Below are 17,613 nucleotides of genomic sequence, written 5' to 3' on the forward strand. Positions count from 1 at the left end.
CAGTTTTAGTCATTTCAAAGTGCTTGCTACCTCATATCTCTGCTGTTTCCTAGTGGAAAATTGATGAGCAACATTGTAAAGCAGATGGGGCACAGACCGTGGAAATGAAAAAACACAGAAGAAGGAGCTGTGTGAAAGAAATATTTAATCATAACATGGAGAAATCATAGTGGCAGGTTTTCCATTATGCTAAGTTTCAGTCATTTTTATGAGTTGCTGATAATATGTAGAATAAAGGTTCCATTTTCCAACTTGATTTTTTTAATCTATATATTTTTCTTAAAATCTCAGTGGACCTACCTTTTTGATTTTGTATTTTGCAGGACTACGACTTAAGCCAGCTCCAGCAACCTGATACAGTGGAACCTGATGCAATCAAACCTGTCGGGATCAGACGATTAGATGAGAGGCCTATTCATGCAGAACCTCAGTATCCAGTCAGATCAGCGGCTCCTCATCCTGGGGACATTGGTGATTTCATTAATGAGGTAACATTTCATTAGAAACTTTTTTACACTAAAACTAAGACATCTGGGTGACAGAAAGTTAGGAATTCAATCTCATAGTTAATTAATTAGTTTCTTGTGTATCTTTTGTTAGAAGCAAACACAGCCTTCCTTCACCAAAGTTGTCAACTTTGAGGACTTTTGAGTTTTTACAGACTATGATAGAAAGGTTATGAACTATAAAAACTTAGAGTACAGTCCTAGAAATGACCTGTGAATCTTTCATCCAAAGAAGAGCTTGAATTAGAAGAGACTCACTAACAAATATAATGATATTTGGGGAACCATAGCATACAGTCATAAATCTTTAAGTTATAGAGGGTTGTGATTTGCATTGGTATAGGGGCTACCTATACAGAAAAATATCATGGATCTTTTTAAAGAGGAAAAACATATTGAATTAATAATAGCAGCTTAATTCAATAAAAATATATCATACCCACAGAAAAGATCAACTAATACATTGGTATTGAATACAGCAATATCACTCCTAGGTTATTATAGGATCTTCAGCAATTCCTGAATTCGAAGTTATATGCTAGCAAAATTGTTATTTTCTAAATTCACTTATTGTGACAGATTAATTTAATAAGAAAAGTTTATTTTTAGTTTCTTATATATTACCCTTCAGATTCTAAAGAGAGTAGAAATTTGTACTCAGAAAAAGATCAAAGTCAGATCAGATAAGATTAAAGAAAAGAGTAGGTAAATTAGTTCATATATAAATACATAAATACTTGGATGTTTATTTGAGGAGTTTTTAAGAACCTGTGTGAGATTAATTCTCTGTTGAATTTAATAGATCTGATTTTCACTATGAAAAATTTTGTTTTTCTTTCAAAAGATAACCAAGAGTTATCTTTTATATTTAAGACGTATAGTAAAATTTAAATTTTGGTGAATGCAATCAACTCTAAATTATTTCTGTTAGAATTTCAGGGCAAGGAACCTTTCTCCAATAGCTAAGTGATCAAAGGATATTTCTCAAGAGATAAATTACAAATCATTAACAGCCAAATGAAAGAATGCTCCAAATCACTAATGCAAATCAAAACAAAGCTAAGACTTTACTTCATATCTAGCAAATTAGCAAAGAATAATTATCAAAAGAAACGATCTCTTTTGGAGACATTGTGAAATGATAGACCTGATCATTCATTGTTGATGGAGCTGTGAATCAGTGTAATCATTCTTGAAAACAATCTAGAATTGTTCAAAGAAAGCCAATAAAATGTCCTTACCCTTTGACCCAATGATTCTGTTGCTAGACATATATCCTGGAGAGATCAATGCCAAAAAGAAAGCCTTTTTATACACTGACATTTATAATAGCTTTTTTCCCCATTGACTGAGAAATGACTAAATAAATGGTGTTACATCAATATAATGGAATATTATTGTTCTGTAAAGCACAGTGAGCATGATGGATATAGAGAAGTATGGAATGATGTAAATGAGTTTCTAATGAAATGTGAAAAATTTCAAAGCAAGAATTGATAAAAATCAAAGAATGATTTGGACATGTCTTTTATCATGGTTTTATTACATTATAATTTAGAAATAGGTAGGTGATCTTGTACTTAAAATAGTCTTTATCTAAAATCATCATCCCTAATCCTGATCTTCCCCAAAACCCAAAGATAATTTAGGCTCAAGAACTGAAGAGCCAGAATTTATATACAAAGAAACTGTGTTCATTTTATGTGGACTTTAATAAAATATTAAACGTCATAGAGGCTAATGAAATATAGATATTTCTTGCGTTTTTTTGAAAAAGAGAAAACTTTTTATTAACATTCTCAAAGACAAAAATCGTTATAATACTGATTGCCTTATATAAGTTGCTAACTGTACTAGGTCTTAAGAGTAGAGGTTTTTATAACAAGGAAGTAATCCATAAGTGATGGCCTATTACCTTTAATTTATTAAAATGACAATTATTCTTAAAAATGAATATTAGATTTTGTTAATTAGGCAATAAATTTGTTTTGGTTAAATATATGTTTCAAGTAATTAGAGAGTAACAGAATGGCAGTTATTTTCAGTAATAAGAAATTTTCTCTGGTGAGAAATATGATTATCTTTTCCCCCTATGAATCTTTACTTAGTCTTACTCAAATGATGACTGACTAATCTATCTCACTGTAATATATATATACACATATATATGTGTATGTTCTTTTACTCATATTTAGTATTTCATCATTATTTTAGTAGCACTATACTGACACATAGTAGATGAAATACTTGATGATTTGTTATTATTATTATTATTATATCTGGCTCATTTCTTCCTCAAATTCCCATCTTCTTTTCTGTTTTGAAAGAATGTCAATATCTTGTTGTTGCTTCCTCAAACAACTTAGCATCCTAGTTCCTCAGTCCCCTCAAATTCATGACCTATATCTTTACTGAATTCCAGCCACAAACAGTGATATTCATACCTCATACCCTGCATTTCACCATTTACACACAAGTTTTCTATCTTCATTTTCTAAAACTTCCTTTCCTTATTTTAATCACCTCTTATCACTGCATTCCTCTCTTATTATCCCTCCCAAACATTTTCTTTGCCCTCATTACACCTTGGTTTTTCCTACCTCTCAGTACTTTCTTGGGCCATTGCCTCTGCTCTACCTTCACTTTCCTTCCTTCCAAACCTCAACTGTAAAGTTGCTATACTATCATCTGCTCTTGAATCCCTTGCAAACAGGTCCCATTGTTAATTTTTCTTTGTCAACCCCCTATTCTAGATAACTCTCATCACCTGTCTCCTTTGCCCTTTATTCAAGTATATGGCTGAGCAAACCTTGGGGAAAATCATGCATTTGAGCTGGCTGGTTACACATAAATTCATGTTCTGACTGTTCGTTACTACCAGAAAACAATCCTTTTACTCTTCACTAATTAATTCCTTATCCAGTTCCTCACATAAGCTATTTCAGAACTTTCTCAAGTGTTCCACATATCCTCCTTGTCCCACTTCTCAACTGAGGACCTTAACTCTTTGGGGGGAAAAAATTGACACCACTTACCAGAAACTCCTTTGTTGCCAATTCTCCTCATTTCAAAACCTCCTAGATTTTGCCTTCCTCCTCCTCTTCCTTACTTTCCTTCCATCTCTGGTGAAATAGCCCTTCTGCTCTATACCATCTATCTTCTCCACAAGGTTGTAATATCAGTCATTCTATTTTGATTTCCTTCTATATTGTCTTCAGATATGCCCAAATGTTCCCATTCTTAAAAAAGTCTTCACTAGACTCTACCAACCTCTCAAGATATCTCCTTTTCCTATCTCAGCCAAATTTCCTGGGGCAGAGATGGGAGAGAGGAAAGGGAAAGGATTATTATTCTTTTGTTCCACTTCCATTTTTCTACCATGGTCCTCAGCACTTTGCAATCTAACTCACAATCTCATCACTGAATTGAAACTGCCTTCTCAGCAATGTCTTTTTTTTGTTGTTTTATTTTAAACTTAAATACAAAATAAGAAAAAAAATTGCCACGTGCACAGCAAAGCATGAGAGGATTCATAATATAAAGCAATGCCAATGATGTCTTAATTTCCAGATCTTGTCTTTGTCTTTCCCCATCTATCTGCAATATTTGAACATATTGCCTACATATTTTTCCTGAATATTTATTCTGCACCTAGTTTTCATGATACTATTTTCTCCCAAGTTCTCTTCCAACCAGTTTGACTGTTCCTTTGGCTCACTTTATCAACCCTCTCCTGCCCCTAACTTTGGTTATATTCCAAAGCACCACCCTTGCTCTCTTTCTCCCTATAGTCTTTCCCATTGCTATCAAAATTTCCCCTGGTTTTAATTATCTTAACTATACAAATGATTCAAAAATCTATATGTCCATCCCCAAACTCTTGCTGCAGTCCTATATTGCAAGTTGTCTCTGAGTCCTATTACACTGAATGTCCTAGAGACTTCTCAAGTGCAGCAAGTTCAAAAAAAGTATTTATCTTTTCCCCCAGGCATGCCTCTGTACAGAACTTAACTCTTTCTTATGAAAGCATCACCATATTTTCAGTCTCCCTGCTTTATAACCTCAATGTTATCCTTGACTTCTTACTTGCCCTTGTCCCACATATGTAACCAGTTCCCAAATAAAGAGATGTTTTTATTTTTGTAATCCCTTCTTTCTGGGGCAGCTAGGTGGCGTAATGAATAAAGCACCGGCCCTGGAGTCAGGAGTACCTGGGTTCAAGTCCAGTCTCAGACACTTAATAATTACCTAGCTGTGTAGCCTTGGGCAAGCCACTTAACCCTGTTTGCCTTGCAAAAAAAAAAAAACCCTAAAAAATATAAAAAAAAATAATCCCTTCTTTCTAATCATACAACCATCACCTAAGTTCAAACTCTTATTGTCTCATTAATTTGGACTTTTGCTACCCACCCCCCCCATTTAGTCTGCTTGTGTTATTTTGTGCTTTGCTACTGCTTTGACTTTCCATAAGTTCAAATCTAACCCAGTCTTTCCCCCTACTCATTAACTCCAGTGGCTCCCTATTTCTTCTAGAATGAAATGCAAATTTTGATATTACCTTTTAAGGCCTTGACAACCCAGTCTCATTCTTCCTTAAACAATTTTGTCAGTATCATTGCATATTAATACCTTTCCTGCACTTTGACCTTCCTTCCAATCCTTACAAATGGCTTCTAATCTCTCATCTTCCATTCATTGCTATATCTGAAATGCTGTTACTTCCCCTCTATCATATACAAGCCTTTGTTTCCTTTAAAATACAATACAGGCATTATCTCCTATATGAAACCTTTCTTAATCCTCCCAGTATTGCCCTCTTTCCCAAAAAAACTTATATTTAATTATTATGTATTTACTCTTCATATCTATAGATGTATGTGTTTACTGTTTTCCCTTGGACAGAATGTAGGTTGAATCGTTGTAAATAGAATTATTTTGTTCATGGTTGCATTTTCAGTGCCTAGAATACAGTAGATGCTTTTAAAATGCAGGATTTTTTTTTTACTAAAGGAGAAGGGATCAAACATTTTTAAAAGTTACTACTATGTATCAGGCAGGCAACTATGTGGCATTGTAAATGGAGTTTACATATGCAATCAGTTAAAATTTGGCCTCAAACACTTAATAGCTGTGTGACTTTGAGCAAGTCACTTCATCCTCTTTACCTCAGTTTCTCATATATAAAATGAGCTGGAGAAGAAATGGCAAACTATTCCATTATCTTTCTTTTTTATTTTTGCCAGGATATAGGGTTAAGTGACTTGTCCAAGGTCACACAGCTAGGTAATTATTAAGTGTCTGAGGCCTGATTTGAACCCAGGTCCTCCTGACTCCAGGGCTGGTGCTCTATCCACTGCCACCTAGCTGCCCCTACTCCATTGTCTTTGCCAAGAAACCCCCAAATAGCGCTATGAAGAGTCACACACCCCTAAAATGCTTGAACAACAAATGTACTATGCACTGGGCTCAGCACCTTTCAAATAACTGTCATTTGATCCTCACAATGGCCCTGGGAGATAGGTGCAGTTATGATCCCCATTTTGCAGTTGAGGAAGTTAAAGCAGGTAGAGATTAGGTGACATGTCCAGAGTAAAGACAGCTTGCATGTGAAACTAAATTTGAACTGTCTCCTACCAAGAGGTCTATTCACAGTATCACTTGGTTGGCTCAATCTAGAGCCTGGGAAATCTTTCCCCCAAGGCCTTTTAAATTTAGTTTTTGGGTTATAATGAAAACATTTTTCCATGGATAAAAGGGAAAAATAATGCATTTTTTAAAAAAAAATTAGATATAAAAGGTACATTTTCTTATGTATTGGTTTGTAGACATAAGTTATTGGAACCAATAGTGCATCCCATCCATACAATCACCCATGCAATCTCAAGTTGAATTTAATTTCCCCTTCAACATAATGGAGCCCATTATGGCTAGTCCTAATTGGAACAATACTATTAGTACTTGAGATACATTGTCCATTAAATTGTCTAACCTTGGAATTTAACCAGCTTTTATAGAGTTGCTTTTTTACTCAACAGATTTTTAAAATCCTAACAAACCCATTATTAGTACTAGGGGACTGTCTATTTAACAAATCTTCTTGAAAGAATTCTTCTGAGCTTCCTTTAGATACTTCTAGAAAAAAAAGCTTTTCATATTTGTGGTTTTTTTCTTGCCTCTCTAAATGAATTGTTAAGTGTTAGAATGATTTGTTAGTTGAAGGCACCTATAGAAGTTGGGTCATTTGAAAAGGACTACTTATTTATTCACCTGTGACTAAAAGGATTTAATCTAGTTTATCGTTCAGTGGTTTCAATCATGTCCAACTCTCCACGACCCTATTTGAGTTTTTCTTGGCAAAGATACTTGAATGGCTTGCCATTTCCTTCTTCAGCTCATTTTACAGATGAGGTAAATAGGGTTAAGTGACTTGTCTAGTGTCATACAGCTAGAATGTATCAGGCTGGATTTGAACTCAGGTCTTCCTGGGGCTTTATTGATTGGGTCATCTAGCTGCTCTGAAAATCTAGTACTATGTAGTAAGGGAAGAACAGTATAATTATGATTATATAATTATTATACTTTTGTACAAGGCAAAGCTAAGTTTATAAATTAAGTTTATAATAATATTGCACACTGAAGTATATTAGAATATTGCATAATGTGCTTACTTGGATATGTAATCATGAATCTTGAGGTAGTATATTATTTGCAATGTGATAAGTATATAAAGTGAAAAGTGTTTTTGTTTTTGGTATCATCAGTTAGCATTCATTTTACTTGAAATTTTAGAGAATGATATTCGGAATGTAGGAAGCTAACACAAATTCATTTCCTCTTAGTACAACAATTTTTGTTGTGTATTTTCTAACCCTTTTGTTTTCAAATCAAAATGAAAGTAAATCATACGTTTCTATTAAAAGTCCAAACTTTCAGTCAATACTTTACCAATCTTTTTTGCCCATTTATAATAACCTTGCTTAGATAAAATTTTAACTGAGTCCTACATTATAATTTCATCTTTTCCTTTTCCTGGTAAAATAGTTATATTTAAATATATATATTTAATAGTTATATTTGAAAATAGCTGAAGTTAACTTCAAAATTATAGGGAAAGCATTGTCATTACAGTTAGCAACTTAGAATTAGTTATGTGCCTTAGATTATAACATTGAGAAGCAGCTCTGCTATAGCAAACACAACCCTGGCATCAAAAGTTCAGGTTTCATCCAAGCTCTCCCAGTCAGTAGCTGGTCACTCTGAGCCTCAGGTGCTTCTGTAAAATGAGAAGATTGGATTAGATGGTCCCTAGGAGCCCTCATAACTCTAAATTGCTGTGATTCCTTTAATAGAAGGTAGAAACTTATGATTCCCAGAATGTGGGAAGGAAGGGGAAGAAAAATTTAGCTCATCTTATGTAAGTAACCACCAGTAAAATTCTACAATGATATGAAAAGGTAACTTTTGTTTCCAAATATCTTTTAAACCAAATCATAAAACACTTACTGGATAAGATTATGCAATTATGTAGAAGACTGAATAAAGTTTTTGTGTTTAGACTAAGAATACAAAATTCACTTGTTGAAATAAATAGGAATTCTAGGATGACCTCTTAAAAGTATATTTTAGTAGTCTCTTACATTCAGTTAGACCCTGCATTAGTATGAGGCATGCATATATGTATATAAAATATGCAGACCTCTTTATAGTCATTATATATAACAGTAGCTGTACTTCATCCAAAGACACATAATGCTTTCCAGAGTAAGTTAAACTTATTCCTTTAGAAACTTCAGTCTCATCTGACCCCAGGAAAATTCTTTTTTGTTCTTTTGGTGCCACAGAGTGCAATAATGCTCCGTAACCCTCCAGTTCCATTCTTTTTATAGCAGTATTCTCATAGATTTAACTTTGTCACATCTACAAAAGCCCTGTAATTACATTCATTTTTTAAAAAATTATTTCTTTAAAATCCCCCTCTCAGCTCTGTAGTGATCCCTTCAGGTTTAGAGTTGCCATGACTCTCCCAAACTTTCCAGAATTCCTAATTCACAAAAAGTTTCTCTCAAGAGAAAATAAAAATCTCTCTTACTTTCCCTCAATTTTTTTTTTCTTAACTCTTTGCTAATAGCACACTAATCTGTAAGATGTTTGTAATGGGAAATGAGAGAAGTTGCAGTAACACCTGAAAGATTTATAGATGTGCAAATTGAAGATATCTTCAATAATTATATAGTTATGTGATTAAATATATAACTATGTATGTATGTTGGGACTGAAACTACTTGTAATTACTATATAGTGTAGTTCTTCGCCCACGACTCAGTAGCTTCTCCTGCCCAGCTTCTCTCCCCTCATCCAGAACCTTGATCCTAACATTTTTCCTCCTCTTTGGTTTATCAAAGCTATCACCCTTCATGACTTACTTTCCCATCCTGCTAGTTATAAGTACTGAAGTCAGACTTAAGATTGTCATCCTTTCCAGCCATCAATTCTCCCCCTTCCTATCCACCTCAACTTCTTTGAATTGATTATTTCACATTGATCTGCTTTCCATAGTCTTATAAAAGTGCCTTCTACCACTCAGCCCCTTAGACTCTTAGTGAGAAAGGATATTTTTAAAAATTAATTACACAGTTGTCCCCTCTCAAATTTCATTCATTTGTTCCCCTTAACCCTGATGTAGACATTTCTTCATCTGGTCCCTAGGTATGTCTGTTTGTCTTCCCAACCATTTCTTCCCCTTCCCTTTACCCCATATATCTCTTCTAGTTGTTCCCATGAGCAGCCACTTTTAGCTCACTCTTAAGATTGATTCATCCCTTAATGGCCATGGCTCCTTTCCTTATGAGCTGAGGTCACAAGATTCAGATCTCCTTTGGACCACCCAAAGCCTTGGCCTATTCAATGCATGGCTTTTTTATCCCAATCAGTCTCACTTGCTTCCTCATTTTGGATTTACTCTTAGCTCTAAACTAGCAGCCAGACTAAATTTCCATATGTATCTGAAGGTCAAAAGAAACTGCATGTTTTCTCATCTGTAACAAAAGGATCTATTTCCTATTCTAAGCTCCACTTGGACCTCTTTCCCATGAGTATTATAATTGGGTGGGGAAGGATGGTTGGACCATGATTACAAGGGAGTGTAGGTACTTTGCCCACTGATGAAACTAATAACCCATCTGTGGCTTCTCATTCTGGACTTTTCTTGCCCATACCTTTCCATAATTCTCCATACAGGATCTACCCAACATATTAGAGACCATTTGAAAGAAGGAATATTTTGTGAATGTGAATGCAGAACCCAGATTATTTATCCCTTGTGCTGTCAGGGTCTAAACTGGCTACTTTGAGTTATAGTCATGCATAGGCCTCAAATTATGCCTTTTATATAACTTCTACTCAGTCATATTTGAGCCATCACAACATCCCCGTTTCTTTTCTGTAAAAATAGGTAGTTGATTGAACTAAGTGATCTCTAAGTTCTTTTCCAGCTCTAAATCTCTCCTTTTTCACTCCCAACCCCTTTCTCTCTGTGTACAGACACACAGACATCCATAAACATGTATATAAACATGCACACATGCATGTATATAGTAATATATTTAAAGCATGTATACATGCATATGTCTTTTCATAACTATGTAAATTACCTATAATTTTTATTTTCTTGAGATCAGTGTTTCAGAATTGATAGCCATCTAGCAGTGCTGGGAGAATGCTAACTTGAAGAAGAGAGGCACTGTGATATAATGGATACAGAGATTACATTGAAGTCAGTAAGACTTGGATTAAAGTTGTATCTCTGATATATACTGGGCTGTATGACCATGGACAAGTCAGTGACCCAGACAACTAAGACTATAAGTTGCAGAGCAGATTCGTGTTGTACATTGATTGAGGGGTTCTTCACCATGATCATCATACACAGATGATATCATAGGTTCAGTAAAAATAATGTTTCAAAGGTCTGCTTTTGGGAATAGCATGGATAAATTTTGTAAGATCTCAGAAACATTCCAGTCCACTGTTCCTTTTCAATTCCAAATTTATATGTGAAGAACTAACCAGTAAGTGATATATTTTCTGCATAACCTAGTCATTCTCCATTCACCTATTTTTTTTTCCTGTGTTCTGTGAGGTGGGTTTCTTCTGAGTGGCCCTGAAGCTCATGGAGAAGGTCTATAATATAAAGTCAGCAAAATTTAAGGAAATATCTTTGTTATTTTTCATTTGATGTTATAATCAAAAGAGCAGTGATCAAATTGATTTCAGTAACAGCAGACAGATACAAAAGAGAGCACATCTGTCATAGAATCAATCTCACATGAACAAATGGGAAATGTGACAGAAGAGAGCAACATTTTTATTTTTATTTTGCTCTAATGATTAAAAACATTTTTGCAACCACTAAAATAATAAATTCAGCATTAGTACTGTTTGGTATCCCCTATCCCTTTCAGTCATTTAAGTTACTATGAAACAATGAATTGCTATGGAAAATAATTTATGATAGCCTACTATTCTCATCTGATTCCCTTCAAAGATATCCTGAGTGCATGCACTGAAAAGACCATTCTCATAAAGATTTTGTAGAGGAGAGAAAATAGGCATTTTTTTGGTCAATCTGTGCCTATATATTTTCAGATGGCTTTTGGGAAGCAACCATCTTTTACGATCTTTTACAATTTTTTTAAATTTTCTCCCTTTTAGAATTACCTTGAAAAATGTTCCCTAACTACTTTTTAAATTGTTTCTCTTCCACTGAAGAGTTTTTTCTTTTATAGATTTATTCACACTCAGAAACTTTTCCTGTCTTCATTTCCTTGAGTCCCATTTCTATTTCTTTTTATAGCAGCACATCAGGTATTGAAATATTAGAATCCATATGTGATAGTTTCCTTGCTATTCAGTGATAAGAATAGACTGCTAAAGAAATGATAGCAGATCAACTTTGTTTTACATCTGTTTGTTGTCCTATTCTGAGTTTCCTGTAGAACCACCCTCAGGATAATGTGGCTTTTATGAGTTCCACATCAAGCTTTATGCAAGATTTTTAAAAAACTATTCATTTTGTTCTCTTCTGAGGTAATACTACTTTTAATTCCTCATCATCTTTTTGGGTAATTTCATGCAAGTTAGCTTGTTTTGCAAGAAGTTCATTTTTGTTGACCTGAGCAGTTCCTGGGTAGCTAGATGGCCCAGTGGATAGTGTTTGCCTTACCGTTGAGAATACCTAAGTTCAGTATGATCTCAGACATTAATTGCTGTGTGATTCTGGGAGATATCACTTAATTTTTCTTAGCTTCAGTTTATTTATCTGTAAAATGAGAATAGCACCAACACCCATCTCCTGGGGTTGAAATGTATTAATGTGTGTAAAGTACTTTGCAAATCTTAAAGGGTTAGATAAATTCTGATTTTAAATGCTGACTATTTATGGGCATTCTGGACCTCTTTATGGCAATTATTTTTACAATGGTTACATTTTAAAAATTGGTGATCAGTCACATAACAAGAGAATGGTCTACTAGTTACCATAATTTTCATACTAATAATCTAAAATGAAAGAAATGTATGAAATAATCTAGAGCATGGTTGTCTACCTTTTACCTCTTCTGAGCCATAGTATCTATCAAAAACTTGTCAGGGGATGCATATAGAATTTAATATTTATTTATGACTATGATATAATCCATATAACCATTAAGTATAATATTAAAATGTAATAATGCCTTATTAATGGCATTATTTGAGAGTTGTATGCAGACCGTGTGTTGAACACACCAAATCTAGAGTAAGTAAAATTGAACCATTAAAAAAACTGAATCAAAAAGATAAGAAACGTCATGCAACATAAAGCCTAGCAGAATAATAGAAAACTGAAATATGTAAGACCCTCCCTAATCTGTCTTACCCTAGTGCATCCTATGCTCCAGTCATAAACATATGATGTGCTGCTTTCTCTTCCCCACCAATGATTTAGCCTCTACCAACTTTGCTGCATAAGAGGGAGAAAACATCAGTTTTTCCTCTAGCCACACAAACTAAAGGAAATAAAGTAGAGAAGGCAGGGAGAGGTTGCACAGTGTAGAACTAGCTAGAGTCTGAAAAGATGGATGGAAACAGCTCTGGTCAGTGCTTTCATGGAATTTATGTGGTGGCAGGCCCAGCCAAATCCCAGTGTTCCCCAACTCATGGAGTCCATGTGTGGTGTCATTTAGTCATTTTCAGTGTGTCTGACTCTTTGGGATATCTTCTGGGGAGGATTTTTTGGCAAAGATTCTGAAGCAGTTTGCCATTTCCTTCTCCAGCTCATTTTACAGGTGAGGAAATTGAGGCAAACAGGGTTAAGTGATTTGCCCAGGGTCACACAGTGTCTAAGGCTAGATTGGAACTCAGTACTTCCTACCTCCAAGCCAGCTCTCCAGCTACCCCACCTCAAGGAACCCTTGTACACCCCCGGGTAATCTGAAGGAGAAAAATTCCCATCACAGAAATGCAAAGATATATGACCAAACAAGGTCATAGGGGAAAAAAGCCAGGCAATTGGGAATACAAGGTAAATACTTATTTAAAAAAAAATTTTAAAGGGGAGCAGCTAGTTGGTACAGTGGATAGAGCACCAGCCCTGGAGTCAGGCAGACCTGAGTTGCAAATCCAGCCTCAGACACATAATAATTGCCTAGCTGTGTGGCCTTGGATAAGTTACTTAACCCCATTGTCCCTTAAATAAAATTCTAAAATAAAAAAAAAAATACAATTTTTTTAAAAAGTTCAAGAGATGCTAGATAAACTCAACTTCTAAGCAACAGTGAAACCCCCAAATGGTCAAAATTGTATAAATAGGTATTATACCATACTTTGAAGAAAAGTAAACAAAAAAAAATCCCTAATGAGACAATTCTATAGATTTCTATCAAATCATAGGACAAAAAGCAGAGACCGCAGAATCAAAAGAAAAATAATTCTTTGAAGAGAAGATACTGGCGTAGACATTAGGTAAGAAAATCAATTACAAATAAATGAAAGAGTAAATGAACAACTTAGAAAACATAATGAACAGTCTCTCCAAAGTAGCAGAAACTCTGAAAAAGAGATGCCAACTTGGAACTCAGAAATTCAGAGAAAATGATCAAAGAGAAACAACAGATTACTTTGAAAATATGCATAAATATTCCATAAGCCAAAGCTGTTGATTTTGAAGGTCAGGCACACAGAATTAACTTTAAGGGCCATTAGTCTCCCAGAAAAATGGACAAATATTAAAACTTAAACAGTCTGCTGCAAGAAATAAGGATCAAGCAGCGGCTAGGTGGCACGATGGATAGAGCACCAGCCCTGGAGTCAGGAGTACCTGAGTTCAAATTCGGCCTCAGATGCTTAATGATTACCTAGCTGTGTGACCTTGGGCAAGCCACTTAACCCTGTTTGCCTTGCAAAAGCCTAAAAAAAAGGAAGGAAGGAAGGAAGGAAGGAAGGAAGGAAGGAAGGAAGGAAGGAAGGAAGGAAGGAAGGAAGGAAGGAAGGAAGGAAGGAAGGTGGAGGGAGGGAGAGAGAGAGAGAGAGAGAGAGAGAGACTGAGAGATCAGGATAGCTAGCACCTGGAACTAGGATTGGGGGAAGAAGAGAGCCTTCTTTCAATACAGGTCAGTATTTTCTCTAGGATTGTTGAGAAGTTATATGAATTGACCACAATTGATCACAAAATATAAGACTTGAACATGTCTGGTTTAAAAAGCAGATATGCTTCCTCAGTGCAAGATAAAATTAAAAATATATCAACCAGCACTCTTGACTACTGAAGACAAAGTACTAATTAAACATATTCATGGATTTCTGCTAGATAGAAATGTTTTGATTAAAATCCATGGCATCTCTTGCTTAATTATAGAATTTAATGCAACATAATAAATTTTGCAAACTACCAGGGGGAAAAAAATCTTCAGCTATGAAGGGACATTAGTTTGATTAACCCAGGATTATATCATAGGTTTAAGAAATGAAAGAAAATATTGGGTTAGAATATTCCTAAAAGCAAAACACCTCAATTCATATAGCTTATCCTTCAAAGCTAAGCCTAATTATCATTGAAAAAGATGAACATTCAATAAAAGAGAAGCATTTGAATCTTACCTGCAAAAAACAAAAATGAATAACAAATGCTAGCAGGATTCTCACTGTGTTGAAGCTTCCAATCCATAAAGTACAGGAAAGGTATATATGTAATCTTATCAAGATACATACTTATTAAGAAGAAGCTGAGCAATGGAAGCAATCTCCTCAGGTTTCTAAGATTTATTAAAATGGATCAAGGGTTAAAAGAAATAACAAAGACAGAAAAGATCTAAGTTAATGGAATCCTAAAGAGTCAGAAGAAGCAATATTAAATAGACAAAAACTCACGTTCCCTTTCAAGTGCATCAATACTATTCTGATAATACTTATCAAGAGGTTAAAGGGTGATTAAACAATTAGCATCTATTAATTACTTCCTATGTGTCATTGCATTAAATCACAGGGAGATAAAATGAGACAAGACAGTCCCTACCCTAAATAAGCTCACAATAGAATAATAGAAGTCATTTGAATGTAAAAAGGAAAGACAAAAAATAAATAAATATGTACTCCTACTCTACTTGTAGGTGAATGGAAGTAGTAATTTTGTAATCTCTAAAATCTTAGGGAGAGGCCTTGAGTTAGTAGGATAAGAATAACAGGTAGGAAGGCAATTGAAAGTGTATAAATAAAGATTATTTCCATTGAAGGGAAGAAGGGGCTGATAATGGGAAGTAGGGTTGGAATCTTCTCTTAATTAATGGAAATCTCCTATTAATGTTTGTACTCTCCAGGACCATGTGGAACACCTAGAGGAAGGGGTTTATGCATCCCCAGGGGTTGTCAGTTCTCAGAGCAGTAGGATGAATATAAGTCCAAAAGTTGAATATATTGACTTTAGGAGAAATTGAATGATCACAGTAATGGTCATAGGTCTGACCTTGTGACAGGATAAAAACTGACCTTCACCCCCACATACTTTACTGCCTCTTTCATAAATTAATATTCCTAAGAATGAGACATACCATAAAATAAACATTCAAACAAGAAAGAACAGGGAAAGGACTGAATGTACTAGCATAGAATAATAGGACACAGGGTAAAAAAGCTCAAATTTGTTATTTCAGAAACTCAACCTTTCATGATTGATTATAGAATAAAAGAGAACATAACTATAACATACTTAATAATAGATTAAAAAGGAACAGAGATAAAATAATGGGATTGTGTTTCAAAGTATAGGAAATGCTTCTTGGAAAAGGGCACACTACAAGAGCGTTATGTAAGTTATGAAGTTAGGCCATGAAAGAAGGATTTTGAACCACACACTTAGCTGGATAGAGAAAGAAAAAGGTCCAAAAGAAGTAGAGTCTTGTAATAGAAGAAGTAAACAGGAATGGAGTTTAGGAGAAGGGATTAGTGTCAAATTAGGTACAAAGTGCTGCCTTAAAAGATAAAAATCATTACAAAAGAAATAAGTAGAAAATGTAATCCTGATAAGCATAAATTTAGAGGTAAGGAGATTAACAGTCCAGTAAAATGAGAAAATGACAATGGATTAGGAAAAAAAAATCTATTGCAAATGAGAAATACAACTTAAAATTAGACATGGAAAGAATAAAAATGAGACCTTAGAAGATAAAATTTAATCCACGAAGGTACATTATGCTTGAGTGTTCATTAAATACTAAAACTTAAAGTATTGGAGAAGATACAACATTTGATATAAGAACTATTAGAAAAACTAAGGGTGGTTAGGTGGCGTAGTGGATAAAGCACAGGCCTTGGAGTCAGGAGTACTTAGGTTCAAATCTGGTCTCAGACACTTAATAATTACTTAGCTGTGTGTGTGTGGCCTTGGGCAAGCCACTTAACACATTTGCCTTGCAAAAACCTAAAAAAAAAGCTGGAAACATTTTGATGATGAAGAAGGGGAAGAAAGAAGAAAAAAATGGAGGAAGAGAAAGAAATTGTTATTGTGGTTTGTTAAAGTTTAAAATGGCTACTTGTACTAAATATGAGCAGTTCGATCATTAAAAATGGTAATTATTAATAGGTGAAGAATTTTTAAGGAAAAAAAAGACATCACAAAATATTAAACAGATAAATTTGGTTCCATAAAACTTTACAGGTTTTACCCAACAAAATCAGGGTTAAAAGTTAAGTAAAACTATAACTCAACCTGAGTAGAAGTCCACAAGATTTTTCCAAGTTGTATGACTAATTAACACAAACATTTAACCAAGTATCATTTATCAGTAGATAAATGATTACTGGATATGAGCAAAGTCTTCTGAAAAAAAATTTGTAAGCCATTAAGCAATCTTAGAAAATGAACTACAAGTCACTAATAATATAGAAATGATAGAAGATCAAAATCAGAAGTATAAACAGATTGAAACTATCCTATAGTTCATCTTATTCTGCAAAATAGATAAGATAAAAAAAACCCCAACATTTTATTCAGTATTTATAGGGTTGAAGAAAGACAGAAATGTTAATACAAGTACAGTCTCATTTAATTCTCACAATCCTGAGAGACAAGAGCTGTTATTATTCCCACTCTGCAGTTGAGGAAACTGAGAAGTAACTTGCTCTTTGAGCACTGAGACTTGATTTGAATTCAGATCTTTCTAACTCTTGGTCAACATTGTCCACTAACACCACCAGCTACCTCAAATACTTTAGATTCTGAACAATACTGTCATCTACTGTGCTGAAAAATTAAATTAGCTGTTTGGGGAAGTTAAAAAGTGAATCCTGAGACCTCTGGAAAATTGATAATAGATATTTCTCTCTTTCTTCTGCTGGAGGCCAAATTTTATTGCTTATTGTTTACAAATGCCTTTGTTCAGAGGGTGACCATTTCTAAGGAATATAAACCTGAACAGAGGGAGAAAGAGACATATAGATAGAAGATGAAGTATCATTAGATAATGGAAAAGAAATCTCTGAAAACACTCATTAGAACCATGGTGGAGAGGTCCCAGGCCTGTTCAACACCCCCACTGCTGCCAAGCAGACTGAGATTTTAAATGTTGGTCTTTATAAG

General features: G+C 34.5%; 1 protein-coding gene across 1 annotated transcript in view; it reads left to right on the forward strand.

The window, feature by feature from the left end:
• CDH2 (cadherin 2) overlaps nt 1–17,613 on the forward strand; it is a 250,692-nt gene that overhangs the window by 231,284 nt on the left and 1,795 nt on the right. Inside the window, exon 14 of the mRNA XM_074207320.1 lies at nt 324–488. Within this exon, the coding sequence (XP_074063421.1) occupies nt 324–488 (165 nt within the window). The remainder of the gene's footprint in view (nt 1–323; nt 489–17,613) is intronic.

This window comes from Macrotis lagotis, chromosome X (assembly GCF_037893015.1).
Source record: "Macrotis lagotis isolate mMagLag1 chromosome X, bilby.v1.9.chrom.fasta, whole genome shotgun sequence".
Classification (NCBI taxonomy): domain Eukaryota; kingdom Metazoa; phylum Chordata; class Mammalia; order Peramelemorphia; family Peramelidae; genus Macrotis; species Macrotis lagotis.